The sequence below is a fragment of the Propithecus coquereli genome, unplaced genomic scaffold (assembly GCF_000956105.1).
Source record: "Propithecus coquereli isolate 6110/MARCELLA unplaced genomic scaffold, Pcoq_1.0 Scaffold281, whole genome shotgun sequence".
NCBI lineage: Eukaryota > Metazoa > Chordata > Mammalia > Primates > Indriidae > Propithecus > Propithecus coquereli.
Genome location: NW_012148408.1, coordinates 2,464,122 through 2,489,936, shown reverse-complemented (window position 1 = coordinate 2,489,936; position 25,815 = coordinate 2,464,122). Strand labels below are relative to the sequence as shown.

Genomic DNA, 25,815 nt, shown 5'->3' with positions numbered 1-25,815 from the left:
GGAAAAGGCGGGACCTAGGGAGCCTGCTACGTCAGTGCGTGCGAGCACTAGGGCTGGGTGTCTGCACGAGGAGGTGGGAGCCTTGCTGCGCGTGTTCGCTGTTGAGGCGCTGCTTGCGACGTTGTAGAGTGCGGACCTCATGGCGGAGATAATTCAGGAACGCCTAGAAGATCGAATCCCCGAATTGGAACAGCTGGAGCGCACTGGACTGTTCAGTCGCTTGGAAATTAAGTGAGAGGGGGTTGGGGGAGGGGAAGAGGAAGAGCTGAGGCGGGCTGAGGGGAGTCTGGGGGCGTGTGGCGGGGGGAGGGGTGGGGACACTGGTGTTGCGTTTTATTTCTCCTGACGTGGCGGAAGCCCATTGCCGGGTTTCGGTGATTCCCAGAATTAATTCTCACGTATTACAAGGTGATCCTTCCGTCTGTTTATCACCAAACATACCGCTCTTTATGGAGTCAGGTCTTGGCGGCTATAAAAGGAGATAAGAGCAGGATCCCTGCCCGTGAGAAGCTAACCGGGCATTGCGTTTGGTGTGAGAGGCAGACATTTTAAACATTGTGATTATAGCGTACTGTTGTAAAGATGCGAGTGCTGTGGGAGCCCCAGGGGAGTGGATAAGTCTTCCTGAACCAGGTTCGACGTTGGGAACCATTTAATTCGGTTTCATATGCTACCCCAGAGCCTAGCCACAGCGACCGGCACAGAGTAGGCATTCAGTAATTTGTTAAAAATTAATTACGTTTTCGGGCACGGTGCGTGCTCCTGTAGTTCCAGCTACTTTGGAGGCTGGGGCGGGAGGATCACTTGAGCCCAGGACTTCCAGTCTGGTCTGGGCAACATACCAAGACCCCGTCTCAAAAAAAAAAAAAAAAGAAATTATGTGTGTTTGATAGTTTTTTTAGTTTTCTGTGACTATTTCTTCTTTTAGCAGTGACTGTGAATGCAGTAATGTGACTATGGAAGTCTCAACATTTGTTAATGAAACACAGAACATAGCAGTGTGGACTCTTAGTGCTCAGTAAATGTTATTCTTACCATTACTGAAGACAATTATCTTGCACATCTTGCATTAAATTCTCCTAATACACACATGTTGTGTGCTCACTGCTTAGCTAAGGACGCTGAATATTCTCCCGTAAGTCCTTTGTAGCAATAACCTTTTTAGTTAGAATTTAGTTTTTTTTCTTTTTCTTTTCTGAGACAGTCTCGATCTGTCACCTGGACTAGAGTACAGTGGTGTCATCATAGCTCACTGCCGCCTCAAACTCCTGGGCTCAAGTGATCCTCCTGCCCCAGCCTCTCGCATAGTTGGGACTACAGGTGTGCACCACCATGCCCTGCTAATTTTTCTATTTTGTTTGTAGAGACGGGTTTCCCTCTTGCTCAGGATGGTCTTGAACTCCTGACCTCAAGCAGTCCTCCCGCCTTGGCTTCCTTAAGTGTTAGGATTACAGGTGTGGGCCACCAAGCCCAGCCCTAGATTTTTTTTTTTTTTTTAATTTACATGTTGAAAACTCAGAAATAAGAGGAATTAAGGAAAAAGATTTTTTTTTTTGTAAAGGCTGGTCAAGTGAAGCAGTGGGATTGGAGAAGGAGCAAAGGAATCTGTAACTGGTTGTGATCAATTAGTTGTAAACACCACTGCACTCGGACCAACCTAGGAAAGAGATTTGATTATTAAAACCTAAGTGACCTGAATTTGGAGGAAAAGAAATCTTTTACTTATACCATACATAAAATAATGTAAAATACTTTACATAATTGGCTTTGGCGGTGGGATCATCAGTGGTCCTGGCAATTGATTAAGATGATTTTCCTGAAAATTTAACAGTGTATCCTGATGCCTTAAGAACACAGAAGTAATCATGTTAAGAGAATACTCGCTTATGAAAGTTAATTGTGTTTGGGAATTATGTTTTGGCAAGTATGTGTTTTAAATATATTCAAAATAAACTTAAAAAAACCCAAAGTTATTCAACTTTTGATCTTTTCAAGTGTTATGGTTAAAATGGCTTTCTCCTCAGGGCTATCGTTAAGAAGGCTTCCCATCTAGAATACAGAATGCGGCGAAGAGCCCTTTTAAAGGATGACTTTATCAATTATGTTCAAGTAAGTGAATAGTTTCATTGCTTTTTAATCCCCTCACAAATTTTGAATCAGTTATAGAATGATGAGCTTAACATCAGTTTTCTTCAAAATTCCAGAATTGTTGATTAGACAGATGTTTTTGAACTGGAGTAGAGGTGATCATTGAGAGTAGCATTGCTCCACTGAGACTTTAGGCCTTGCCAAATTGAACTTTTCTTTCTCTACCTCCCCCTCTCTTCCCCCCTCCCCACATCTCTTCCCTCTCCCCTTGCCCACCCCTTTTCTCTTTTTTTTTTTTTTCTTTCTGTTGAGTTAGTAGATCAGAGGTTGCCAGAGACACAGTGTGTATCAGATTTCAGCAAGAAATTTGCCTCTTGGTGGGCAAGATAGAGGAGTGTGAATTTGACGATAACATATTGTTGGAAAGTTAACACTTGTATGTCTGTAAATCTGTCAGCTTGGAAAGAGGTATGCTGCAAGATTCTTTCATCTTCTAAATGGATAGAAGGTTTGATTGAGGAAGATATTATACATACCAGACCAATTTTAGGGAGGGAATAACTAATACATTGGGTGGCAGAATCGGGATTCAGAAAGAACCAATTAACAAGATGAAATGTTTACCAAGACTAGAAGTTTTGAGCTGAATAAATGGTACACGAGACTTGGCTAAAAATCTTGTTTTTGAAAGAGATCCTAGGGCTTGTAATAGATTGCTAACTCAAAATGGGCCAAGGGCATATTATGTCAAAGTACAATCTAAGTATGTTAACAAAAGTAGAGTGTCAGGTAAATTAGTTGAGCAGAGGACATTGAAAATGGTAGGTATTCGGAAGATCTTGGTTTGAAAAAAGGGTTTTGCACTTACCAGTCCCCCTCTGGAGCATTGTATTAGGCGTAAGACTACTTTTTTTTTTTTTTGGAGACAGTCTTGCTCTATCACCCCATGTAGAGTGCAGTGGCATCATCATAACTCACTGCAGCCTTAAACTCCTGGGCTCAAGCCATCCTCTTGCTTCAGCCTCCCAAGTAGCTGGGACTACAGGTGCGGGCCACGAAGTCTGGCTAATTTTTCTATTTTTAGTAGAGATGGGGTCTTGTTCTTGCTCACCCTGTTTTCAAACTGTTGACAACGCTCAAGCAATCCTCCTGTCTCGGTGTCCGAAAGTGCTGGGATTACAGGCATGAGCCATTAAGCTCGGCCTTGAGACTACATTTTAAGGACACTGAGAGGTTAGCTGGAGGGCAGCGAGGATGGAAGCCTTGTTGTGGGAGGATTCATTGAAAGAATTAGAGATGTTTAACCTTAAGGAAACTTGAAAAGTGGCAAATGATTTCACTCTTAAATGTTTGAAGAGCTACCTGTTAATTTGTTTTGTTTTAGAGAGTGTAACCGAAGTAAGTAGATTAAAAACTACACACACACGCTCTCTTTGACTGTCTTACTTATATACCCCCTTACCTGCATACAGCCATGAACATGCTGTGAGACACAAGTGGTGTTTTAAATCAGTGAGGTTCTGCTTATCCACACTGAAAAAATAAAATTAGTTTCTTTCCTCATGTAACGCACAAAAACAAATTCCTGTTGAATTGAAAAGCTTATTGTGGGGAAAAACTTTAAATCTTTTGCAAAAACTATAAAAGAATGACTTCACATAGTGAAAGATTTCTTTAAATAAGGCTGAAAGCACAGACTATGATCAGATTGATTTGTGTTAAACATGCAAATTTTTGTGCAAAAAAGACACCGCAAATGTGAAGAGGCAAGCCACAAAATGGGAGAAAATATTTGCAGCATGTATAGTTACAACTACATACGTACACATATATAAAGAACTACAAATCAAGAAGAAAATGACAAACAACTGGGAAGAAAAATCACTAAATCATACAAACATACAATTCACAAAGGGGGAAACATCATTCGTATTTAAACCTGTGAGAAGATGTCAGCCTCATCAGCAATCTGGTAAATATAGATTAAAACCAGGGCATAGTACTGCTTTATATCCATCATACTAGCAAGTATTTTAAAGGCTGACATTATCAGTACAGAATTGGTACAAACACTTTGGGAAGTAATTTGGTGGTATCCCATGAAGTTAGACAATGAATGTACCCTATGACCCAGGAATTTCATTCCTTCACACAGAAAATTAATGAGTGCCTACTATGTGTATGACACTGATCCAGTCCAGTGGGGTACAGGAATAAATTTAAGCAGACAAAAATTAGTGCCTTGAGGAGATCACATATTTATGGTAGGCATGGGGTACGCCCTGGAGAAAGTTCCTGCTTATATTTACAAGAGGATATGTATACGATTATTAATTACAACTTTTTGTGATAAAGAAAAATTGGAAACAAATGTACATCAGCAGGAGCTGGGGATAGGTAAATTGCACATGCATACAATGAAAAATAGCAGTTAAAATGAATGAACTTGAATTCCCTGTTTAATAGGGAATAATGTTGAGTGAAAATACGGAGTGATGAGTGTAGCATGATACCATTTATGTAAAATCTAAAAATATTGAAGACAGCATTGAAGTGCAAAATCATACATGGGAATGGTAATGAAGTCAGTATAATTGCTACTTCTGGAGAGGAAGATCAGAGATGGATACATAGGAGGCTTCACCTTTATTGGAAATGTTTTATTTCTAAAAAAGATTTGAAGCAAATACAGTAAAATATATGTAGGCTTTGATGTAGCTGTATGGTAGCTACATGGGGTGTTCTGTGTGCTTGAAATACTTCATAAAACAATTTTTAAATGAAGCACGCAATTACAGGCTTGTTAATGGCTGTGTATTTTATAGATAAAAGGTCAATTTTCAGTGAATTTTAGACATTTATTGTAAATTATGCTTATTGATAGCAGATTATCTTCTGTTTTATATTCTTGATTTCTACTTTATGATTTTAACTGAATATATTTTGTATATTTAAAAGGTTATAATTTTTTCTTGTTTGTATTTTTTTGTATTTTTTTTCCATAGTATGAAATTAATCTTTTGGAGCTGATCCAGAAAAGAAGAGCAGTAAGTAGAAGATTTTCTAGAAGTTGGGAAAAAATACGGAATTAAGCAGTGTGACTGTATAGCTGGAACTTGTGTTTGGGAGACAGTGTTGTTGATAAACTGAATGGTGTTGTGTCCATAATGGATATTTGCAGTTATTTGCTTTATCAGTACTGTTAAATGATTGAGTAGGAATGCCGCTTTTGGAGAAATGTGATTAAACTGAGGCTTCGTTTTCTACGTCCCCTTTTAGCGCATTGGATATTCATTTAAGAAGGATGAGATTGAGAATCCTATTGTACACCGGGTACAAAGTGTCTTCCGACGTGCTTCAGCAAAGTGGAAAGTAAGTGATCAGAGCATCCTTAACTTTAAGAGGTGAAGGTATATACTATGCATATTGTGAGTTGGATATTCTAATGCATTTTTTATATTCTTGGGTGTCTCAATACTTACTTTATCTTGTTTTATTTATTTATTTATTTATTGAGACAGAGTCTTGCTCTGTCACCCGGGATAGAGTGTAGTGACATCTTCATAGCTGACTGAAACCTCAAACTCCTGGGCTCAAGTTATCTGCCTGCCCCAGCCTTCTGGACAGCGGGGACAACAGGCATGTACCATCATGCCTGACTACGTTTTGTATTTTTTGTAGAGACGAGGTCTCACTCTTGCTCAGGCAGGTCTGGAACTCCTGGCCTCAAGTGATCCTCCTGCCTCGGATTCCCAGAGTGCTAGGATTACAGGCATGAGCCATCTCACCTGGCCCTCAATACTTATTTTAATGATGGTATCATTGCTGGAAACTTTTTTTGAACCACTTAACAAACGAGTAAGAACATTGATCTCATTACCATATAGTTACTCTGTGAGGATGGTGCTGAAAACAGTGTGTTTGATACAAAGTACACCGAAGACTTAGAGGTGGTAGATAAATGGTTAGGTAGGGGAAGTACCTCAGTAACTTGATTTTCTTCAAAGTTTGGCTTTGGGATTGGATGTATTATTATTACATAGGAAGTACTTTAGATTCTTGGGAATGACAAATTTTGTGTTGCTACCCCTGATTGAGACCACTTAAGATCTGCATTGAGCAAATTGAATAAACAATAAATTTTATCTTGGAACATGGTGGATGGGAGGCAGGGAGAGATTGAATTATCATGGTTAAGAGAAAGAACATAGTAGGCTGAGGGGTGTGGTAACATTGGAACTTCTGAAATCTACCTCCGGTTTTAAAAAATTAATTAGTGCAAAGGTGTATTTTTTTTTTTTTTTTTGGAGACAAGAGTCTCTCTCTGTTGCCTGAGCTATAGTGCCGTGGCATCAGCCTAGCTCACAGCAACCTCAAACTCCTGGGCTTAAGCAGTCCTCTGCCTCAGCCTCCCAAGTAGTTGGGACTACAGGCATGTGCCACCATGCCCGACTGATTTTTTTTATGTATTTTTAGTTGTCCAGCTAATTTCTTCCTGCTTTTTAGTAGAGACGGTGTTTCGCTCTTGCTCAGGCTGGTCTCGAACTCCTGACCTCAAGTGATCCTCCCACCTTGGCCTCCCAGAGTGCTCCGTGCAAAGGTGTATTATATATAAAGGGCAAATTCAGGCAGCTTACTACATTGCTTTTCTTGCAGGATGATGTTCAACTTTGGCTAACCTACGTAGTTTTCTGTAAGAAATGGGTAAGTACAGCCATGTCTTGCTCCTTTTCTATTTTCTGTCAGTTTGCCTTTTGAGCTTCATACTTGATCACTGAGCTCCATGTTTTTCCCAAAGGTGTAGGATTAATAAATGGGAAAAGAACCCACGAAGGCTGAACTTCAGTGTAACATTTGTACATCTGAGTGATTATCTAAATGGCTTCTGTGTCAGATGAAAAGAAAATAATTTTTATGCATATTTGTTCAGTAAAGTTGAAATTATTTTTAGATATTGAGAATGTTTATGTGTAGTGGTTTAGAGAGAGGAAAACTACGAGTGTGTCTGTATTTATCGATATGTCCCTAGCAATAGCAGATCTTGCCCCATTGGATTTTACAGTTGGTGAGGGTACAGTACATAATCCTTTAAGAGTAATAGCAGTGATTTGTCTGTGCAGGAAGTAGAAATATTTCTTTCTCTTTTACAGGGTACCAAAACTCAACTTAGCAAGATATTCTCTGCCATGTTGGCCATTCATTCCAACAAGCCAGGTATAGTGAAATCCTTGTCAGTTCTTTTTCTATATTTTATTAATATTTAGACTCAAGCTAATTGGAATTTTTCATGATGAACTTAAGAGAAATTATTTTGAGGACTTGTGCTTAGACAGTTGGCCTCAGTAGTTTTTGTTCCTGAATAGCTGTCTCTTGGTTCTTGCCTACCTACTGTGTACTTTAGTTACTGTGCTAGTTTATTGTATCCACAGGCAAGAAGGACTATATTTCTTTTCAACTGATGATAAAAGAAACTTTTGAGTCCTTTGAGGGACATCTTATTTGGCGGCAGTCAAATTTGAGGGATTTTAAAAACTTAAAGGGGAAGATATTAATATAAATTTTAAAAGAATACTGGCATAGAGCAGGTACTCATGTTTTGTAAGAGAAAGTCTTTTGTTGTGAATAATGTATGAATGGTATATTTTATAGTGGAGGTGCTTCAGTACCTATTCTCCGGATATTAGGCTTAACCAGATATTTTATGCTACACAAGACTCAAATAGGCTACATTTGGCACCAGTTTATTCAGAAGAATACAACTGTACAGCATTAGGTGTGTTTCTTCAGCAGAGTACTCTTAGCAGTTTGGAGGCCAGTCTCTGGTTCACAAGGTGACAGTTCAGGTGTGAGGGGACGAGATCACATGAGTGGGTAGGGGAGCCACTCTGGCTTAGAAGTTCTATGGATGAGCACAGCTGGGCATGGCTTCTAAAGATCTGGAAATGTCCATGCTCAATTTCAGGAATCACATGCTCAGGAAAACCCAAAGTAACAGCTTGCCACCATTCCTGGTCGTGGTCCAGATGTGGTTACCAACCATGCATCATTTTTACCAAATGCAATCTTGCTTAGTAAGATAGCTGACTTCTATTAAGTTTGTAGGGAAATAACTAGAATATTAACGTGGGGTTAATTTCCCATGTAGAAGGACAAAGGGTTTTTAGAAAAATTATGAATTATTCTAAATATAGAGAAAAGAGCAAAACATGATTTTTATTTCATTGATTCTAACATGCACATTTTTTTCTGGCTTTTTTGTTGTTGTTGTTAGAGACAGAGTCTTGCTCTGTTGCCCAGGCTGGAATACAGTGGCACAATCATAGTTACTGAAGCCTTAAACTCCTGGGCTCAGTGATGCTCCCTCTTCAGCCTCCCAAGTGTTTTTTCTGGGATTTTTACACCTTTAAAATATGTATTTGACTTATTATAATGTTATCCTTAGCTCTGATGAAATATAACAACAGGCACTTACGTACCCATCATCCAAATTGAACGTATGTTAGCATTTACCAATTTGTGTCTGGATATTCTTTCCAATTTTAAATAAAGCAACAAAATTTTGTAGTTAGAAACTCCCTCTGTCCATCCCCTTCCCCTTTTGGTAAGGTTTTTAACACAGATTCTTTAAGTAATCCCAGCACTTTGGAAGGCTGAGGTGGGAGGATCACTTGAGGCCAGGAGTTTGAGACTAGCTTGGGCAACATAGTGAGATCCCATCTCTAACAAAAATAAAAATAAAAAAAATGAGCCAGATGTAGTGAGACGTGCCTGTAATCTTAGCTGCTTGGGAGGCTGGCACAGGAGGATCACTTGAGCCCAGGAGTTTGATGCTGCAGTGAGCTATGATCATGCCTCTACACTCCAGCCTGGACAACACAATGAGACCCTGTCTCAAAAAAAAAAAAATCTTTTGAGTAGTAAAATTGGAGCATTGGTCTTTTCTTACCTGACTTGATTAATTTATTGAAATGAAGTCTTGATTTTTTTTTCATTTATAGCTTTTTGGATTATGGCTGCCAAATGGGAAATGGAGGATCGATTGTCTTCAGAAAGTGCAAGGCAGCTGTTTCTTCGGGGTTTGCGCTTTCATCCAGAGTGCCCGAAACTTTATCAAGAAGTGAGTGTGTGCCCGTAGGATGAGAGAGTGATGTCTAAGTTTAGTCCTCTGGAGACATATATTCTTTATTAAGTTGAAAAGACTTTAATTTACGGAGGCCAGGGATAAATGGAGGGGAAGGAGAGAAGAAGCATCTTTATATTTCTTGGCCAATAGTAGGTGTTGACATTATGCAGCTTCTGGGTTAGTGAGAGGTTGGAATCCCCACCTGGGGAGGGATAGGGAACTAGACTCCGGCGGAGGGGGCCAGTTACAGCTTCTTTTTTTTGAGACAGAGTCTCTTGCTCTGTTGCCCCGGGTAGAGTGCAGTGGTATCATCGTAGCTCACTGCAGCCTCAAACTCCTGGGCTCAAGTGATTCTCCTGCCTCAGATTCCTGAGTAGCTGGGACTATAGGCATGCACCACCATGCCTGGCTAATTTTCCTATTCTTAGTAGAGATGGGGTCTTGCTCTTGTTCAGGCTGGTCTTAAACCTCTGAGCTCAAGTCTCAGCCTCCCAAAGTGCTAGGATTACAATCAGGATCCACCACCCCTGGCCCAGTTTGTCTCTTTATGTCTTTGTTGTTCTTAGTTTTTTTCCCCTTGGGTCCCCTTCTCTCTTCTGCCTTCTTTTGACTTCTGTTCCTCTTTTCTCCAGGTTCTTTTTTCTTTTTGTCTCTTTCTTGAGATAGATAGATAGTACTTCCTGAATTTTTTGGCGCACTTAACTCTCTTGGAGGGTGCTCTAGCACATTGATGGCCAAGATTTTGTTTTAAAAACACCCTAAATGCTAGAAATGATGTATTGTTGGAAACTGCACCCTTTTGGGACGCATTTGTTGAGCTAAGGGAGAAACTGCTATTTAGTCCTCAAATGAAAATTAAGCGTATGTGATGAGGGGGAAAAGATATAGGTCTTCATAGGTTTTATAGCTGTCTCAATTGTATTTCTGGTCTTGTAAGTAATTTAATGATGTTTTCATATTGTAGCTTTGTATTGTTTCCCTTCTTTTTACATTCTGTTAGACATTCCTTTGTCACCTTTATTAATTTTTATCGAGAAGGTTTATAAGAATCATTCCTCCCCACTGTTAGAGGGTTATTGTGTGGTATTGTTATTTATATGTTTTTTGGAGCCCTTCATAAATTTCCATACTTGTATTTACCAAAGCAGAAATGGATTTATTGCCTGTTCTTAACAAAAGATACTAGAATTTATTTATCATAAATAATTCAGAGGAAATAGTTTTATGAAAAGAACTTTTATTTATTTATTTTTATTTCTGCATATTATGGGGGTACAAATGTTTAGGTTACATTGCCCTTGTAACCCCCGGCCCTCCCCATCAGAGCTTCAAGTGTGTCCATCCCCGATGGTGCGCATCGCACTCATTATGTTTGTATATACCCATCCCCTCCTCACCCCAAGAACTTTTATTTTTGAGTATAGAAAAAAATACTCATAATCTTATCACCCATACTTTTATGCATATTGTTTCTTTTTTTGTTTGTTTAGTTTTCACAATTGCTCAAGAGATAACTTTTATGCATGTTATAGAAATTTGAAACATAGGTTTTATTTCTTTTTTTTTTGAGGCAGAGTTTTGTTCTGTCATCCAGGATAGAGTGCAGTGGCGCCATTATAGCTCACTGCAACCTCAAACTTCTGGGCTCAAGTCACCCTCCTGCCTCAGCCTTCCCAGTAGCCAGGCACATGCCACCATGCCTGGCTAATTTTTTATTTTTTGTAGAGATGAGGTCTTGTTCTTGCTCAGGCTGGTCTCGACTCCTGGTCTCAAGCAGTCCTCCTGCTTTGGTCTCCCAGAGGGCTGGGATTATTGGTGTGAGCCTCCAAGCCCAGCCTATTGTTTGATTTTAAGTTTCACTTTTTTTCCTCTCTTGTCTGCATTCTGTTCTTAGGTCCACTTGCTCAGTTCTTTTATTTCAGTTATTGTGTTTTTTAGTTCTAAAATTTCTGTCACTGCTTCTTGTTGGGAACATTCAGTATCCTCCTAGCTATTTCAAACTATGTATTATTGTTAACTATAGTCCTACAGTGACATAGAACATTAAAACTTATTCCTGCTATCTAGCTGTAATTTTATATCCTTTAACAGATCCCTCCCTATCCCCCACTTCTGCCCACCCTTCCCAGTCTCTGGTGTACTCTGTTCTACTTTTTACTTCTATGAGATCAACTTTTTTTTTAGCTTTCACATAAGAATGAGAATATATGATGGTTAACTTTCTGTTCCTACTTATTTCACTTAATATAATGCCTTCCAGTTCTATCCATGTTGCCATGAATGACAGGGTTTCATTTTTTATGGCCAAATACTGTTATATTGTGTATGTTATACTGCACTCTCTTTATCCATTCATCTGGTGGACACCTTGGTTGATTCCATATCTTGGCTATTGTGAGCAGTGTTGCAATAAACATGGAGGTGCAAATATCTCCACTATGATGATTTTCTTTCCTTTGGATAAATGCCCAGTAGTGGGGTTGCTAGATCATATGGGAGTTCTATTTATAGTTTTTTGAGAAAACTCCATACTGTTTTCCATATTGGCTGTACTAGTTTACATTCCTACCAACAGTATATGAGATTTTCCTTTTTTCTGCATCCTCACAAGAATTTGGTTTTTCTCTTTTGTCTTTTTGTAAAGCATTTTTATGATGGCTGATTTAAAATCCTTGTCAGATTATTGTAACATCTGTATCATCTTGATGTTGGTGTCTCTTGATTGTCTTTTCTTAGTCAAGGTGAGATTTTCTTGGTTCTTGGTATGGTAAGTGATTTTCTGTTGAGTCTTAGACATTTTCGCTATAATTTTATGAGATTCTTCTGTTTAGTATACCTCCTTGGATACTGCTTTGCCTCTTTACTGCTAGATGGGGTTAGAAGTCCAGATTTCCCATTTGGCCTTTGTTGACACTTCTGAGATACATGGATAAGGTCATAAATAAAATCGCTTGCAATAACCTTCACTGTTAGATGACAAGCTTGTATACTTATCAGCTGTATTAAGGACATCATAGCATGTGTGTTGCTTCTCTTCACCAACTTCGGACTCGAATTTACAGTTTCATGAAGTGATGACTGAGGACACAAACACTTTCAAAGTTTTTAATTCATATGTCTAAATTGCTTGTCAAAAGAGCATAAAATAATACCATTTTTATCATACCTTGTTGGTGTCAGCTGGTTTCATAGCAAAATAAAATATAATACCCCCAGACTCTTCCAGATCCCATATTTATGGGTAAAAAAGGCATCTTCCATATTTCTAATTTTTAAAAAAAGCATCTCTAAAGATTTCCAGTTTATTATTTCCTTTCTGTAGTACTTTAGAATGGAGCTGATGCATGTTGAAAAACTGAGGAAGGAAAAGCAAGAATTCGAAAAAGCCAACATGGATGTGGTAAGGTCCTACGTATTGATTGTATTGTAACTTATTAATATATGGTGTTTTGAGCCTGCTTAGGAGGAAGAGAAAATCTTTTTGAAATAGATTTTTCTTTTCAATTTAATGTCACATCTTGCAGCTTTAAGATGGGAGTCTAGTGTTGATTTAATTAAATAAATAAGCTTAGTAATAGAAATGAAGTTTTGTGCTTTAAAAACAGGTATTTGGACTAATCAAAGTGGTCCTCAAAATTACTACTGTAGAATGGCCAAATGCTATTCTTTAACACTGTATGGTCTCAGTGATTTATTAATGGGTTGAAGGAACTTGAGAAAAGTTGTGAAATGTGTGGTTCCTAGCCTCCTTTCCCTTTTTATATGATTTTTAATGTGACAATAATTTTAAAGAAGATTTAGAATATTAGTGCTAAAAAAGGAACTTTACTATTGTCTGTTATTGTGGTTTTCTATCTCAGAACTTTTCTTATTCAAAGAAAATATATAGAAGGGCAAATAAGACATGTAAAACCTGACGTCTTGTGGTCTAAATGGAGAGTGAGGCCTTAAGCCATGTGATCTTGCCACTACTACAACAGCCTGAGAGAACACAGTTCAAGATCAGTGATCTTGTTCAAGCTGCACATTTTACATGTGAGGGAACTGGCCCAGAGAGAGAGGTGATTTGCCAGAGGTTGTGTGGCATAGGTAGTCTAGGACTGTTAGTTTTCATCTTGGTGCTCTTTATACTTACTGACACTACTGTTGAGTTATATTTAATATGACACGCTAGGAGAATCTTGATTATTCTGAAGAAATCCTTCAGGGCGAGTTGGCACGGATTGTCTACAAAAATTCTGTAAGCGTAATTAAAGGTAGGTATCTTTTGAACATTTATTTATTTTTGTTTAATTTTCAGTGTTCTTTGAGTACGAACATTTATTTTTGGTAGGGAAGTGAAACATTCTTTTCATAATGAGGAACACCTTTAGCTTATTTTGAAATTTTCCATTAGAATGTATGTAAAATTCTATAGGAATAGTGTCCTCTTTCTTTCAGAAGAGGGTTATTTCTCCTCAGCTATAATTGAACATTTCAGTAAGTTCTTATTGAGTACTTAACTCATGGGGAATTGAAAGAAATACATGATTTAGTCTGTTACCTTATGAATACTCCAGAATATTAATAATGGCTTTGCTTGTATAGGGGGACTGTGGGGTGACTTTGTTTTTTTCTATTTTTTCCCATTTCTCTCTCTCGTTTTTTTTTTTTTTTTTTGAAGCAGACTCTTACTCTGTTGCCCTGAGTAGAGTGCCGTGGCGTCAGCTTAGCTCACTGCAACCTCAGACTCCTGGGCTCAAGTGATCCTCCTGCCCTAGCCTTCTGAGTAGCTGGGACTACAGGTGCATGCCACCACGCCTGGCTAATTTTTCTATTTTTAGTAGAGATGGGGTCTTGCTCTTGTTTAGGCTCGTCTCAAACTCCTGAGCTTAAATGATCCTCCTGCCCTAGCCTTCTGGGTAGCTGGGATGACAGGCATGTGCCACCACGCCTGGCTAGTTTTTCTATTTTTTGTAGAGGCGAGGTCTCGCTCTTGTTCAAGCTGATCTCGAACTCCTGACCTCGAGTGATCCTCCCACCTTGGCCTCCCAGAGTGCTAGGATTACAGGCGTGAGCCACCGTGCCTGGCCCCCATTTCTCAATTGAAAAAAAAAATTAAGTACAGTACTAAGAAAATAGTACTTTTAGAGTAAAGAGATTCTTAAAAGTCTTATTGACAATGAACCTCTCCTCCCCTGCTTTTTAAATTTAGGTGTGGAATTTCACCTGTCACTGCTTTCAATTGCACAGCTATTTGAGTTTGCCAAAGATCTCCAAAAAGAAATTTATGATGAGTAAGTAAAATAGTAGAAAGGTGAATATATCTATTTCTGATCTTGTGGTAAGGGTTTGAGGTTGGATGTTTAGTAGGGGGGAAAGAAGATACCACACTAAATTCCTGAAGGAAAAGCTAAGTTTTAGGACCATTGTATCATACTAAATTAAAAGAGTATGTCTCCGAAGAAGTTATTTGCTTCCTTTGGGAAATAGTTTATCTTTATTCATTAACAAATATATCTAAGGCTTATATAAAAATCTAAATCTTGCTTGGCTGACCTTTTGTTCATAAAATGAGAGTTTTACTCATAGATATTTATAGTTGAGTGCTGCAGGTAATTTTATTCTGTAATGTCTGATTATATGGTTTAAGAATTATTTGTAGCCTACCTTGTGGGTATTTCCATTCTTAGGTAATACCCGTTACTTTGATAGAACATGGATCAATTTATTCTTTGGATACCTACAGGGTTTCAGTAGAGGAGTAGGTGTGCTTTTTCTCTGCCTCTATTATAGAAAATCAAGAGCCCAGATATAATAAGGTTCTCCAGGACTCATGGAGGCTTGTGTTGTCACAGGTAACTGCTGATTTGACTTTGAGAGGTAACTGAAAAGTTAGTTTGTGAATGATGTTTGAAACAAACTCAATAAATGTGTGACAGCTCTGATGCATTGACACAGTTTATACAGTGAGTGAAGATATTCTGGAGAGCCTGTTGGGAAATGGCTCTTATGGTACTGCAGTTGTTAAAGGGATGTCCTGTGTACATTTTTAGAGCATAGAGAACTGTCTGATAGTCTTTCTTTTCTTTTTTTACTCACCACTTATATGAGGATCTGTTTGATATTGTGAGTTAGTTTCTTTTTGTAGGGTAGATACCAGTAAGCTGTATTTTTCAGCCTTCAGGCTCTACACCCAGATGATCCTCTCACTTGGGATTATGTGGCAAGGCGAGAATTAGAAATAGAGTCACAGCCAGGAGAAGAGCCGCCTATGACTAAGCGAGCCAAATCAGTGGAGTTGGGCCGGAGGGAGGAGAGATGCTATGCCGTGTATGAAGAGGCAGTGGAGACTCTGCCAACAGGTGAACTTCACCAAATCATCGTGTGATATAGAAGTAATAGTATCCATGAGTGTGAAAATGAACTTCCTGTTCCAGTTATCAAAATCAACATCAGGAACCTCTTTGGAGTACAGTTTACAATGTACCTGGCTTTCCCACTTGTTCTTTCTCTGATTGTGAAAGGTGGCGCTTCTATGACCTTCCCCAATAGTCGTATTTATAGTCATTTATTTGGGGCAAATGATACTTAGGAAATAATTCAGAAGATTTAAAAACTATTATTCTTTAATTATCTTTTGGTAGAGATTGAATTTTTATTTTGTAATATTAGAAAATAAAGACTGAGGGGATATATAACCTGGATTTTTATATTTACACCATTACTCCTTTGTTTTTCCCCAGTATTTGAGGTGTTTGGCTATAATCAGAATAACACTGTTTTTCATCAGGCTAATTTATACTCCTCTTCAGAGGAGTTTTCCCTTTGAAGAAAAGTTACATGATGATTGTTGAACTAAGAGAATTGGTGATCTGGTCAACATAATCTTTCTGACTTTTCTAGGGGCCATGTGGAAGTGTTACATGAACTTTTGCTTAGAAAGATTTGCTAAGAAGACAAGTAATGGGTTCCTCAGAGGGAAGGTAAGCACTTAGGTTACACGGTCACAATGGCTGACTAGAAAGTGACTTTCTTCTGAAAGAAGAAAAGCAGCACAGCTCTTTTGGGGTCTGAGACAACTTCTAAGCACTTAATGCTTAACCACTCTCTTTCCTTCTGGGCGACCTGTCATTCTGAAGGTTTGAGACTGATTTGCCACGAGGTTACTGGTTACCAGATTAGGAGGAACTGTCTTCTTTCTGGGCTCTGTTTGGTGCAGCTGCCCAGTACATCTATTCATAAGTGAAACACTATGCAGGGGCAACTCAGTCCCTTCTTTAAATTCTCTGAAAATGCAAAACTACTTTTGTTCATGTCGAGGCCAAAGGACCCTGCTGGGATCTTTGTAATGAACTGAGGGATTTTTCTGTTTTCAGAGGCTGCAAAGAACCATGACTGTATTCAGGAGGGCACATGAACTCAAGTTTCTGCCAGAATTGCATTACAAGCAATGGGTAAGGACGTAGGGAATACATTCCCTGCCAGCTATATATACTTTATTCCGGTTGTTTTGTGCCAGAGTCATGTGTTTTAAATACATATATTAATAGTTTTATGGCCATTTGGAAGTTTGATATGTAAAGAGCGTTTACATTTGGCTGCCAGTATTTGGTGTGTGCTAAACATGAAATCCATACTATTAAAGAGAGCAATAGTGAAAAACACTTGGAACAAAGATTCACAATTTGGGTTTATTTTATTTGTCTACTCATTCCTCTTTTACTGAACATCCCTTTCCTGAACATGTGCCTAGCCCAGATTAACCATTGATACATTAAAGACAAATTAGGTGTGTTTGTGTGTTTCAGAAGCTGACATTGTAGTAAGAGGCATATTGAACCATCTGTACTCTGTGGTAAAGATTGTTACAGAGACCAGAATAATGTGCTGTGGGAATACACAGTTCTAGACCAGGTTTTGCCACTTAATGTCTAGGTGACTTGGACAGACCGATGAACTTTTCTGACGTTGTTTACTCGATTTTAAAATAGTGACCTTTTTTTTTTTTAAATCAACTTGCAAAGTTGTTGAGAGCATTATGTGAGATAGTGTATGTGTTAATGCATTTAAATACCTTTATTGGGGAAAAAAGAACAAAAATCTTTGTTGAGTACTTTGTATAACTCTTGCCTCTTTTGTCCATATCATTTTTATGTAATTGCAGTTAATGTCTTGTTATTTTGTATTATGTTCTCCTGTTTTTACATTAACATTTTCTCCATACTCTTTACATATATTTACATAATGCACTTGCTGTATAGTAGCCTACTGTATTATTACACCAAGGCTGAGATTCCCTTCTCCCATTATGGCATCTGTCTGGGAAAACCCCAGGCCTGGATGATTTCAGCTGCCCTTGCTTTTGAGTTATTGAATGCTGGCCAGTCAGTCACACCCTGTAAATTCATATGGGCCTTGAGTATTGCCTTGGCCGTCTTCCTCTCTTTCCAGTATTATCTTTCTTTTGCATGTTCACCACTCTGGCTACGTCAGATACCCTGTACTCCTCAAATCTCTGATGTTGCCCTTCCTAATAAGCACACCACCTCATTACTCATTTGGTGACCTTACCTTTAATGAGAGTCTATCAGCCTACTGCCACTAACTGCACTAACTTAAACACTTAGCTGATTATATATCCATCTCTTCTCCAGATTATTCTCCACAGAATGATCTTTTAAAATTTTCAGATTGTTCTGTGGCTTTCCATTGTCCTTGGGATAAAGCTGCTCAAACTCCTTAACTGTATTTCCAGCTTCATCTTCCAATTCTTCAGTTTGCATCCTACCCTCCAGCCATTCTGAACTTGGATTTCCTTTCATATCCAACCTGTCTCTCATCCTTAGCCTCTTGCACATGCTGGTTGGGAGAGCCTTCTCTTTTCCTGGGGACTTCACTTTTACCTGACTAATGCCTTTCCTTCTTAAGTCTTAGCTTAAGACTTCCTTAGCATGTAAGAAAGATTCAAATTAAAAAAAATTTTTTGGGGGCCGGGCGCGGTGGCTTGCGCCTGTAATCCTAACACTCTGGGAGGGCGAGACGGGTGGATCGCTCAAGGTCAGGAGTTCGAGACCAGCCTGAGCAAGAGCGAGACCCCGTCTTTACTAAAAAATAGAAAGAAATGATCTGGACAACTGAAAAAATATATATATAGAAAAAATTAGCTGGGCATGGTGGCGCATGCCTGTAGTCCCAGCTACTCGGGAGGCTGAGGCAGAAGGATTGCTTGAGCCCAAGAGTTTGAGGTTGCTGTGAGCTAGGCTGACGCCATGGCACTCAACTCTAGCCTGGGCAACAAAGCAAGAGTCTGTCTCAAAAAAAAAAAAAAAAATTTTTGGAATTGAGATCTCACTGTGTTGTCCAGACTGAGTGCAGTGGTTTTTTCACAGGCATAATCATAGTGCATTGTGGCCTCGAAATCCTGTCCTCAAGTGATCCTCCTGCCTCAGCCTCTTGTCTTCCCTGTTTTTAAATAGCCCTTGTGGATAGGAACACAGAAAGGAGGAGGAATTTCAAATTGTTCACTTTGTGCCTGTTTAGCAACCATGGTAAAAGCTTTAGTGGAAAGGCTGTGTTGAAATTATTGCCTCAAATGTCTAATTACGATTTACATAGATAATTTAGGTTTCAGTAATTAATTTTCCAATGATCCTTTGTCTTATCTAGATTGAGTTGTTGTCACACTATAACTACTTCAGGGACGCTCTGGAGGTGGCAGTAGCTGGGACTGAATTGTTTAGAGACTCTGCAACAATGTGGCAGAAGAAGCTGCAGATGCTGATTAACTCAGAGAGCCCTGACATAGCCATGCATTTTGAAGAAGCATTTGTGCACCTGAACCCCCAGGTCTGTGAATTGCATCTTTTGTATTTCCTTCTTTTGGGGAAATCTTCTAAGACTTCAGCCAAAGCTCATTTGGAATATCCTTGTCTGATGAAAGCCAACCCTAGAGTGGCATTTGTTATTAAATGGTGATGGTTCAAGGGTCAAGAGTAGAATTTAAATTAAAAACAATTATTTATTTTTTTACATCTCTTAGAATGTGTAGCATGCCATTGAAAAGCTAATTTTTAACCCTTTATTTGAAAATTGACTGAATTATATAAAACTTTCTATTCTGTTTAGCTATTTTACAAGTGAGAAATACTAACGGAGTGTTATTTTCACTTGCATCCAGAAGTGAACATAAGCACAACTTTTAAACTAAATATGTTTGTAAACCTTAGAGTTTAAAGGTCTAAATTGTAAAGCTTTACTGTGGATCTTTATTTTATAGGAAAAATGTAGAAGATAAAGTGGGGAAAAAAACTGATTTTGCTGCTTGTTTGTGTATGCCTCTGGGACATGAGGGAAGTGCTTGTGTTGCAGGTCCTAGACAGCAGAGACATGACCTGGGTAGCTGTGGGTCTGACTAGCTATGGGCTGTTAATTGCTTAATTAAATAAAAGATAATTGATAATGTTATAAGTATAGGCAGTATTTCCCAACAGAAGCGAACTAAAATTCACAGGAGAATGTTGCTCTGGGTGACTCGGTCAGAAGGCTGTCTGTGTTTTGATAAGTCATTCCTGCTGGGCAATGAGAATTCTGTCCTGATGAGGACAGAGTAGGAATGAATCTATAGTTTACATACGGATTATTTTAGGAGAAACATGCCTTTATAATGATCAGTTTTCAGAATATAGCACTAAGCTGACATTTTCTAATAATTTTTTTATTAATACATAGTGTTTTACAACTTTATGAGGTACCTGTGATATTTTGTTATATGCTGTTTTCTAACCTTTTTTTTTTTATTATAAGCAGGTTTGTCTGCCCTTGTGGATTTCTTGGGCAGAGTGGAGTGAGGGTACAGAAAGCCCGGAAGACACTGAGGCGGTCTTTAAGGTATAGGCTCCCTGTTGTAGGTGCTGTGTGGGCAGTGGGCAGGTGGGTTGAGTGGTTGGCTGTCTCTAGGGTTGTTTCATCAGCAGTGCTCCTGAAGCACTGTTGAGTGGCCTCGGTGGTTCTAGGAAAATTTGTTTTTGTATCTATAAATTTCTTCACATTGCTTGTTTTTTTTTTTCTTTTAAATTGTAGAAAGCTATCTTAGCTGTCAGAGGTGCTGACTCAGTAACCCTGAAGGATAGGTACCTGGATTGGGCTTATCGAAGTGGTGGCTACAAAAAGGCCAGAGCTGTATTTAAAAGGTACTCACAAATGTTCATAGTTGTTACTGGTCTCTCCACCCCATGCTCACCCCCTCATACCCAGGTTGTTTCTGTCTGATGAGGTAATCCAAGAGGCTTTCTCTTTTTTTTTTTTTTTTTTTTAAGGCAGGGTCTTGCTCTGTTGCTTAGGCTTGGGTGCAGTGGTGTGATCATACCTCACTGTAACCTTGAACTCTTGGGCTCAGGTGATCTTCCTGCCTCAGTCTCCCAAGTAGCTGGAACAACAGGTGCATGCCACCATGCCTGCCTAATTTTTTGAAATTTTTTGTAGAGAAAGGTCTCACGATATTGCCCAGGCTGGAAAGAGACTTTTTTCAAGAAGTAATTTTTCAAAGTCTGGCACCTGTAATCCCAGCTATTGGAGAGACTGAAGTGGGAGGATTGCTTGAGCCTAGGAGTTCAAGTCTAGCCTGGGCAACATAGCGAAACCCTTCTTTTTATTTATTTATTTTTTAAAAGGTAATTTTTTTCCTGTTTCTTTTTTTTGAACAATAAAAGCAGTTCATACTTATTGGGGTGGGGGGAAAGATAACTAAATATTTCATTGTAATCCCATCCTTAAGAGAAAAACCACTGTTAATATATCATTTTAAAATTTGTATAGTTGAGATTATACTGTAATCTCAATTTTGTATACCACTTTTATTGATAAATATTAGACTGGCCTCTTTTCCTTTCTGTAAAAATTCTTCATAAACATCATTTATTAAAAATAGTTGAATGATACACCACCCTGTGGATGTGCCATAATTTATTTGGTGACAGTAATGCTGCTTTGATGAAAATTTCTGCATAAATATTTTTTATCCATTATTGGAAATTATTTTTTTTTTTTTTGTGAGACAGAGTCTCACTGTGTTGCCTGGGCTAGAGTGCCATGGCGTCAGCCTAGCTCACAGCAACCTCAAACTCCTGGGCTCAAGTGATCCTCCTGCCTCAGCCTCCCGAGTAGCTGGGACTACAGGCATGCGCCACCATGCCCGGCTAATTTTTTCTGTATATGTATTTTTAGTTGTCCAGATAATTTCTTTCTATTTTTAGTAGAGACGGGGTCTCGCTCTTGCTCAGACTGGTCTCGAACTCCTGACCTTGAGCGATCCACCCGCCTCGGCCTCCCAGAGTGCTAGGATTACAGGCGTGAGCCACCGCGCCCAGCCTGGAAATTATTTCTTTATAATATATTCTTAGAAATGGAATTATTGGTCACCAAAAAGACTGAGATGCAGTCAAGAGAACTTAAGACCTTAGAAGTGAGAAAGAAGAGTGCAGTAAGAAAACTGGGTAGGGAAGAGTTTATTGATGGTAAACAGTAAGTCATTACTGGTTGAAAGTGTTCATTGAGTTATCTGAGTGGCCGTGAGGTCAGATCCTTCCATTGAGTTGTAGATAAGTCTTCATTAAACATGTCATGGAGGCACTGGCCTGGGTATTTGTATTAATGAGATGTAAGAGGCTTTCTGTCATTGTGGAAGATGACATCTCCCCTTTCTTTTTTAGTTTACAGGAAAGCCGTCCATTTTCTGTCGATTTTTTCAGGAAAATGATTCAGATTGAAAAGGAACAAGTAAGTGTTCTGTTTAAGCATTTCTTATCTGGGAAAATGGGTTAGTGGTTACTAATTTGTGGCAATGTTTTTATAAGCTCCTGACCTCAAGTGCTCAAGCAGTCTCCTGCCTTGGCCTCCCAAAGTGCTAGGATTACAGGCATAAGCCACCACACCTGACCTGGCACCCTGTTTTGTACTGATTTCTGACTTATGTGCCATATTGGGAGGGGGAGGGAGGTTGGCTCTGTGTTTTTTTTTTAACATTTTGTAAACATGTTGCTATATTTTTACATAATTTATACACATGCATTATGGGGAAAAAGATTAATAATTCAGTGTGATATGATATAAATAATATTTTTAATGGTTGTATTATTATTCCTAAACCTGTAGTTTTTGTAACTATTTGATTACACATAGGTTGTTTCCAGTTTTTGATCCTGAGAACAGAGCTACAGACATTTTGTTAATGTAGCTTTTTTTTGGGGAGGGATTTTTTTTGAGATACATTTCAAGGACTGGGAGTACTAATTTATTTTTGGTTCTTTATGTATTGCCAGATAGTGTGCCAAAAGAATTATACTTATTTGTTAAAAAAAAAAAGTTAATAATGGTAGGTCATAATAAAAAGGAATGGAAATTATAGCAAAGGGGTCAGTCAGATATACCAGTATATCTATTTCCTCATTGATTCTCCAAGTATTCAGTTTTGCTTTTTCTCTTTTATTTTGATATTCTGATTGTTGTTTATTATTTTTACTTGAATTTTTAAAAATTGCTAGTGAGGTTGAACTGTTTTTCATGGTTTCAGTCATGGTGTGAGTCAAGCATCTGTTGTAGTCTTACAGTAAGGAAATAGTATAGCATAATGTTTGATAGTCAGGTTTTGGATTAGTAACATGATAGTTACGTGCTTTGGGCAAGTCACTTCTAAGCCTTGCAGCCTCATCTATAAAGGAGGTCATACTGTTGTGTAGAGTGTGAGAGTTGTAAGGCTAAATGGGATACTGGATAGAAAGGACTTTGCATAGTGCCATGAACATTATGAGCCCTTAACAAAGTATGATTCTGTTTTTCATGCATATGTAAAAATGAGGTTAAATTGACTTTCTGTAATATACAATCTCAGTGAAGGGAAATATGAATGAGAAAATAGTCATTTTACTATACAAAAGGATTTTTAAACTGAAGATGTTAATCTACTTTGAAAAGGAAACAAAGAATACGTTAAAAAAAAAAAATAGAGGTAAAGAATTAGGCCAGGTGTGGTGGCTCACACTTGTAATCCTAGCTGTCTTGTCTGGGAGGTCGAGGCAGGAGGATCGCTTGAGGTCAGGACTTTGAGACCAGCCTGAGCAAGAGTGAGATCCTGTCTCTACTAAAAATAGAAAAATTAGCCGGGGTGGCATGTGCCTGTAGTCCCAGATACTCAGGAGGCTGACGCAGGAGGACTGCTTGAGCCCAGGAGTTTGAGGTTGCCGTGAGCTAGACTGATGCCATGGCACTCTAGCCCGGGCAACAGAGGCAGACTTTGTCTCAAAAAAAAAAAAAGAAAAAAAAGAATTAGCGGTTATTGATTGTAGAGTTAGTTACAAATATTGTGTAGGTGCATAATTAACATTTTAGTTTAATACTTGTAGTTGTGCTAAGTTATTACCCTTGTTTTACAGGTGAGGAAATGTTTAAGGTCAGAGAGTTTAAAAAACTTGCTGAAGGTTGTACAACTAGTATTTATTTAGACTTTGCCTTGATAAAAGAAGTTTTAAGGTAGATATAACTAGTATGTGCCAGAGCCCAGATACCGAAAAGGTAGAAATCCTTAGCCAAGAGAGCATAACCTTCTCCGTTCAAAAAAAAAATTTAAATCCTACGCATCCCTCAAGGCTATCAAATATTATGTTTTCTGTGAAGCTGCCCATGTTCCCCTACTTTTTCTAATTAGGCTTTTCTCCATCCTACCAGAGCAAAGTGTTTTTGTGTTTTTTACTTCACTTTGGTAAATAGTGCATTTGACCTTTTTCTGGACAGGTTGAGAGCCAGGCTGTAGTCATCTTAAACCCTAACCCACCTTCCCCTTCGGATACCTAACAGATTGTAGCTGCTTAACAATATGGTTGAAATGAGTTTATGACATTATAAAATAGGCTTTTGAGGGAAGATTGTCTGATTATTTTTTGTTAGGAATCCTGCAAGATGACAAATATAAGAGAATATTATGAGAGGGCTTTGAGAGAGTTTGGATCTGTAAATTCTGGTAAGTAGACTTCGCTTATAGACACATGAGTGTTTGCATGTGCAGTGACCAATTACTATAGTTCAAACGGTGTTTCTTAGCTTTTTTTTTTTTTTTTTTGCCTCATGGCCCTTTTTTAGAATAAAATTTGAATCCTGACTTTGCCGCCTCCTTTGTGTTGTACATAAATACTTGAACACATAATTTTGCCATAATTTTAAGTTCACAAGCCCAAGAGTCCATAGGTTGTCTTATTAAGAACTTTGGATTAGAGAAAGATTTGCTTGGCTTGGTTCTCTGAAAAAAATGTAAGGAAAAAGTTAATAATGTAGGTCATAACAAAAAGGAATGGGAGCTATAACAAAGGGGTAAAGGTGGGGTGCTAATTGGCATTCGTCATCATTGGCTAGCACTGCGTTACCCTCATTTGTAGGACTTGTACAACATACTTGTGGGTATGTCGTGAAGTCTGGGGCTTTATTTATGAACTCATATATATAGCTGATATTTATAGTTAATAAACTCACATATAAAAAAATATACTGGCTCCCACTGGTTTTCAACAGACAACTTTTCCTGGTGAAGTGAATGGATGTGTCATTTTTGCTAACCCAAGCAAATTTTATTAAGCATGGTAACAGTTTACAATGAACTTGTTGAAGTCAATTTTGCCTTGAAAGAAACTCATCAGAATCTTCCCTCTTGGAATAATCACTATGTGATTCTCCCCATGTGCATGGTAATGGTAAATCTTTTATTAAAAAAAAAAATCTTTCCTCTTTAAAAAGTTTAGTATTTGAGTTCATTAAATAACAGAGACTGTCTGTGCTTAGGGAAATACCAGTAAGTTAAGTTTCTTAGAAATTAAGTTGAATTGGTATTAAATAAATTTGCCTAATAAAGCCTTGTCACTTGTCTAATTGTACATTGACAGTAATTTTTTTGGTTCTTTTTAAAGATCTTTGGTTGGATTACATCAGAGAAGAAGTGAACCACATCCTTGGTAGACCTGAAAACTGCGGACAGATCTATTGGCGAGCCATGAGAATGTTGCAGGGAGAGTCAGCAGAGGTGTTTGTAGCTAAACATGCTATGCATCAAACTGGCCATTTGTGAAGAGGAAGAATACAACCAGCTTTGTGAAATAGTGTTGCAAGCCCTCTAGGCAGATTTATATTTTTTTTTTTTTTGTGACAGGGTCTTGCTCTGTTGCCCAGGGTAGAGGGCAGTGGCATGATCATAGGTCACTGCAACCTCGAAATCTTGGGCTCAAGTGATCCTCTCGCCCCAGCCTCCCAAAGTGCTGGGATTACAGGCATGAGCCACTGTGCCCAGCCCAGATTTGTATTATGAATCAAATCTGTAATTTGCTCAGAGATGGCAGATAAGATGGCTGTTTGGTTTTGAGACGTGCATTGATTTTGTGTTAACACATTAATCTTTAATTCCAGAAAGGAGAATTGATTTAATGGCTGCGTGTTGATGCCAGATGTACTATAGGTCCTAAATGTTTTCTAGAATATATGGAAATCATACAGCTGAGCTTCATTTATTATCCCAGGTCAAGCATGAGTATATCTAATCTAGACCTAAGAGCCAGTTCAAGTGGAGGACAAAGTACAGTTTTGTGTGT

At 38.5% G+C, this 25,815-nt stretch overlaps 1 protein-coding gene across 1 annotated transcript; it reads left to right on the top strand.

Moving 5' to 3' along the window:
* Nucleotides 1-25,393, top strand: UTP6 (UTP6, small subunit (SSU) processome component, homolog (yeast)). Its single transcript, XM_012648353.1, has 19 exons — nucleotides 1-231; nucleotides 2,025-2,109; nucleotides 5,094-5,135; nucleotides 5,368-5,460; nucleotides 6,745-6,792; nucleotides 7,239-7,302; nucleotides 9,087-9,205; nucleotides 12,534-12,611; nucleotides 13,386-13,467; nucleotides 14,406-14,487; nucleotides 15,371-15,555; nucleotides 16,097-16,176; nucleotides 16,570-16,647; nucleotides 18,860-19,039; nucleotides 20,000-20,080; nucleotides 20,273-20,382; nucleotides 21,901-21,967; nucleotides 24,131-24,203; nucleotides 25,141-25,393. The coding sequence occupies exons 1-19, from the start codon at nucleotides 140-142 to the stop codon at nucleotides 25,296-25,298; spliced, it is 1,797 nt and encodes a 598-aa protein (XP_012503807.1). The 5' UTR covers nucleotides 1-139; the 3' UTR covers nucleotides 25,299-25,393.
* The last annotated feature ends 422 nt before the right edge of the window (nucleotides 25,394-25,815 follow it).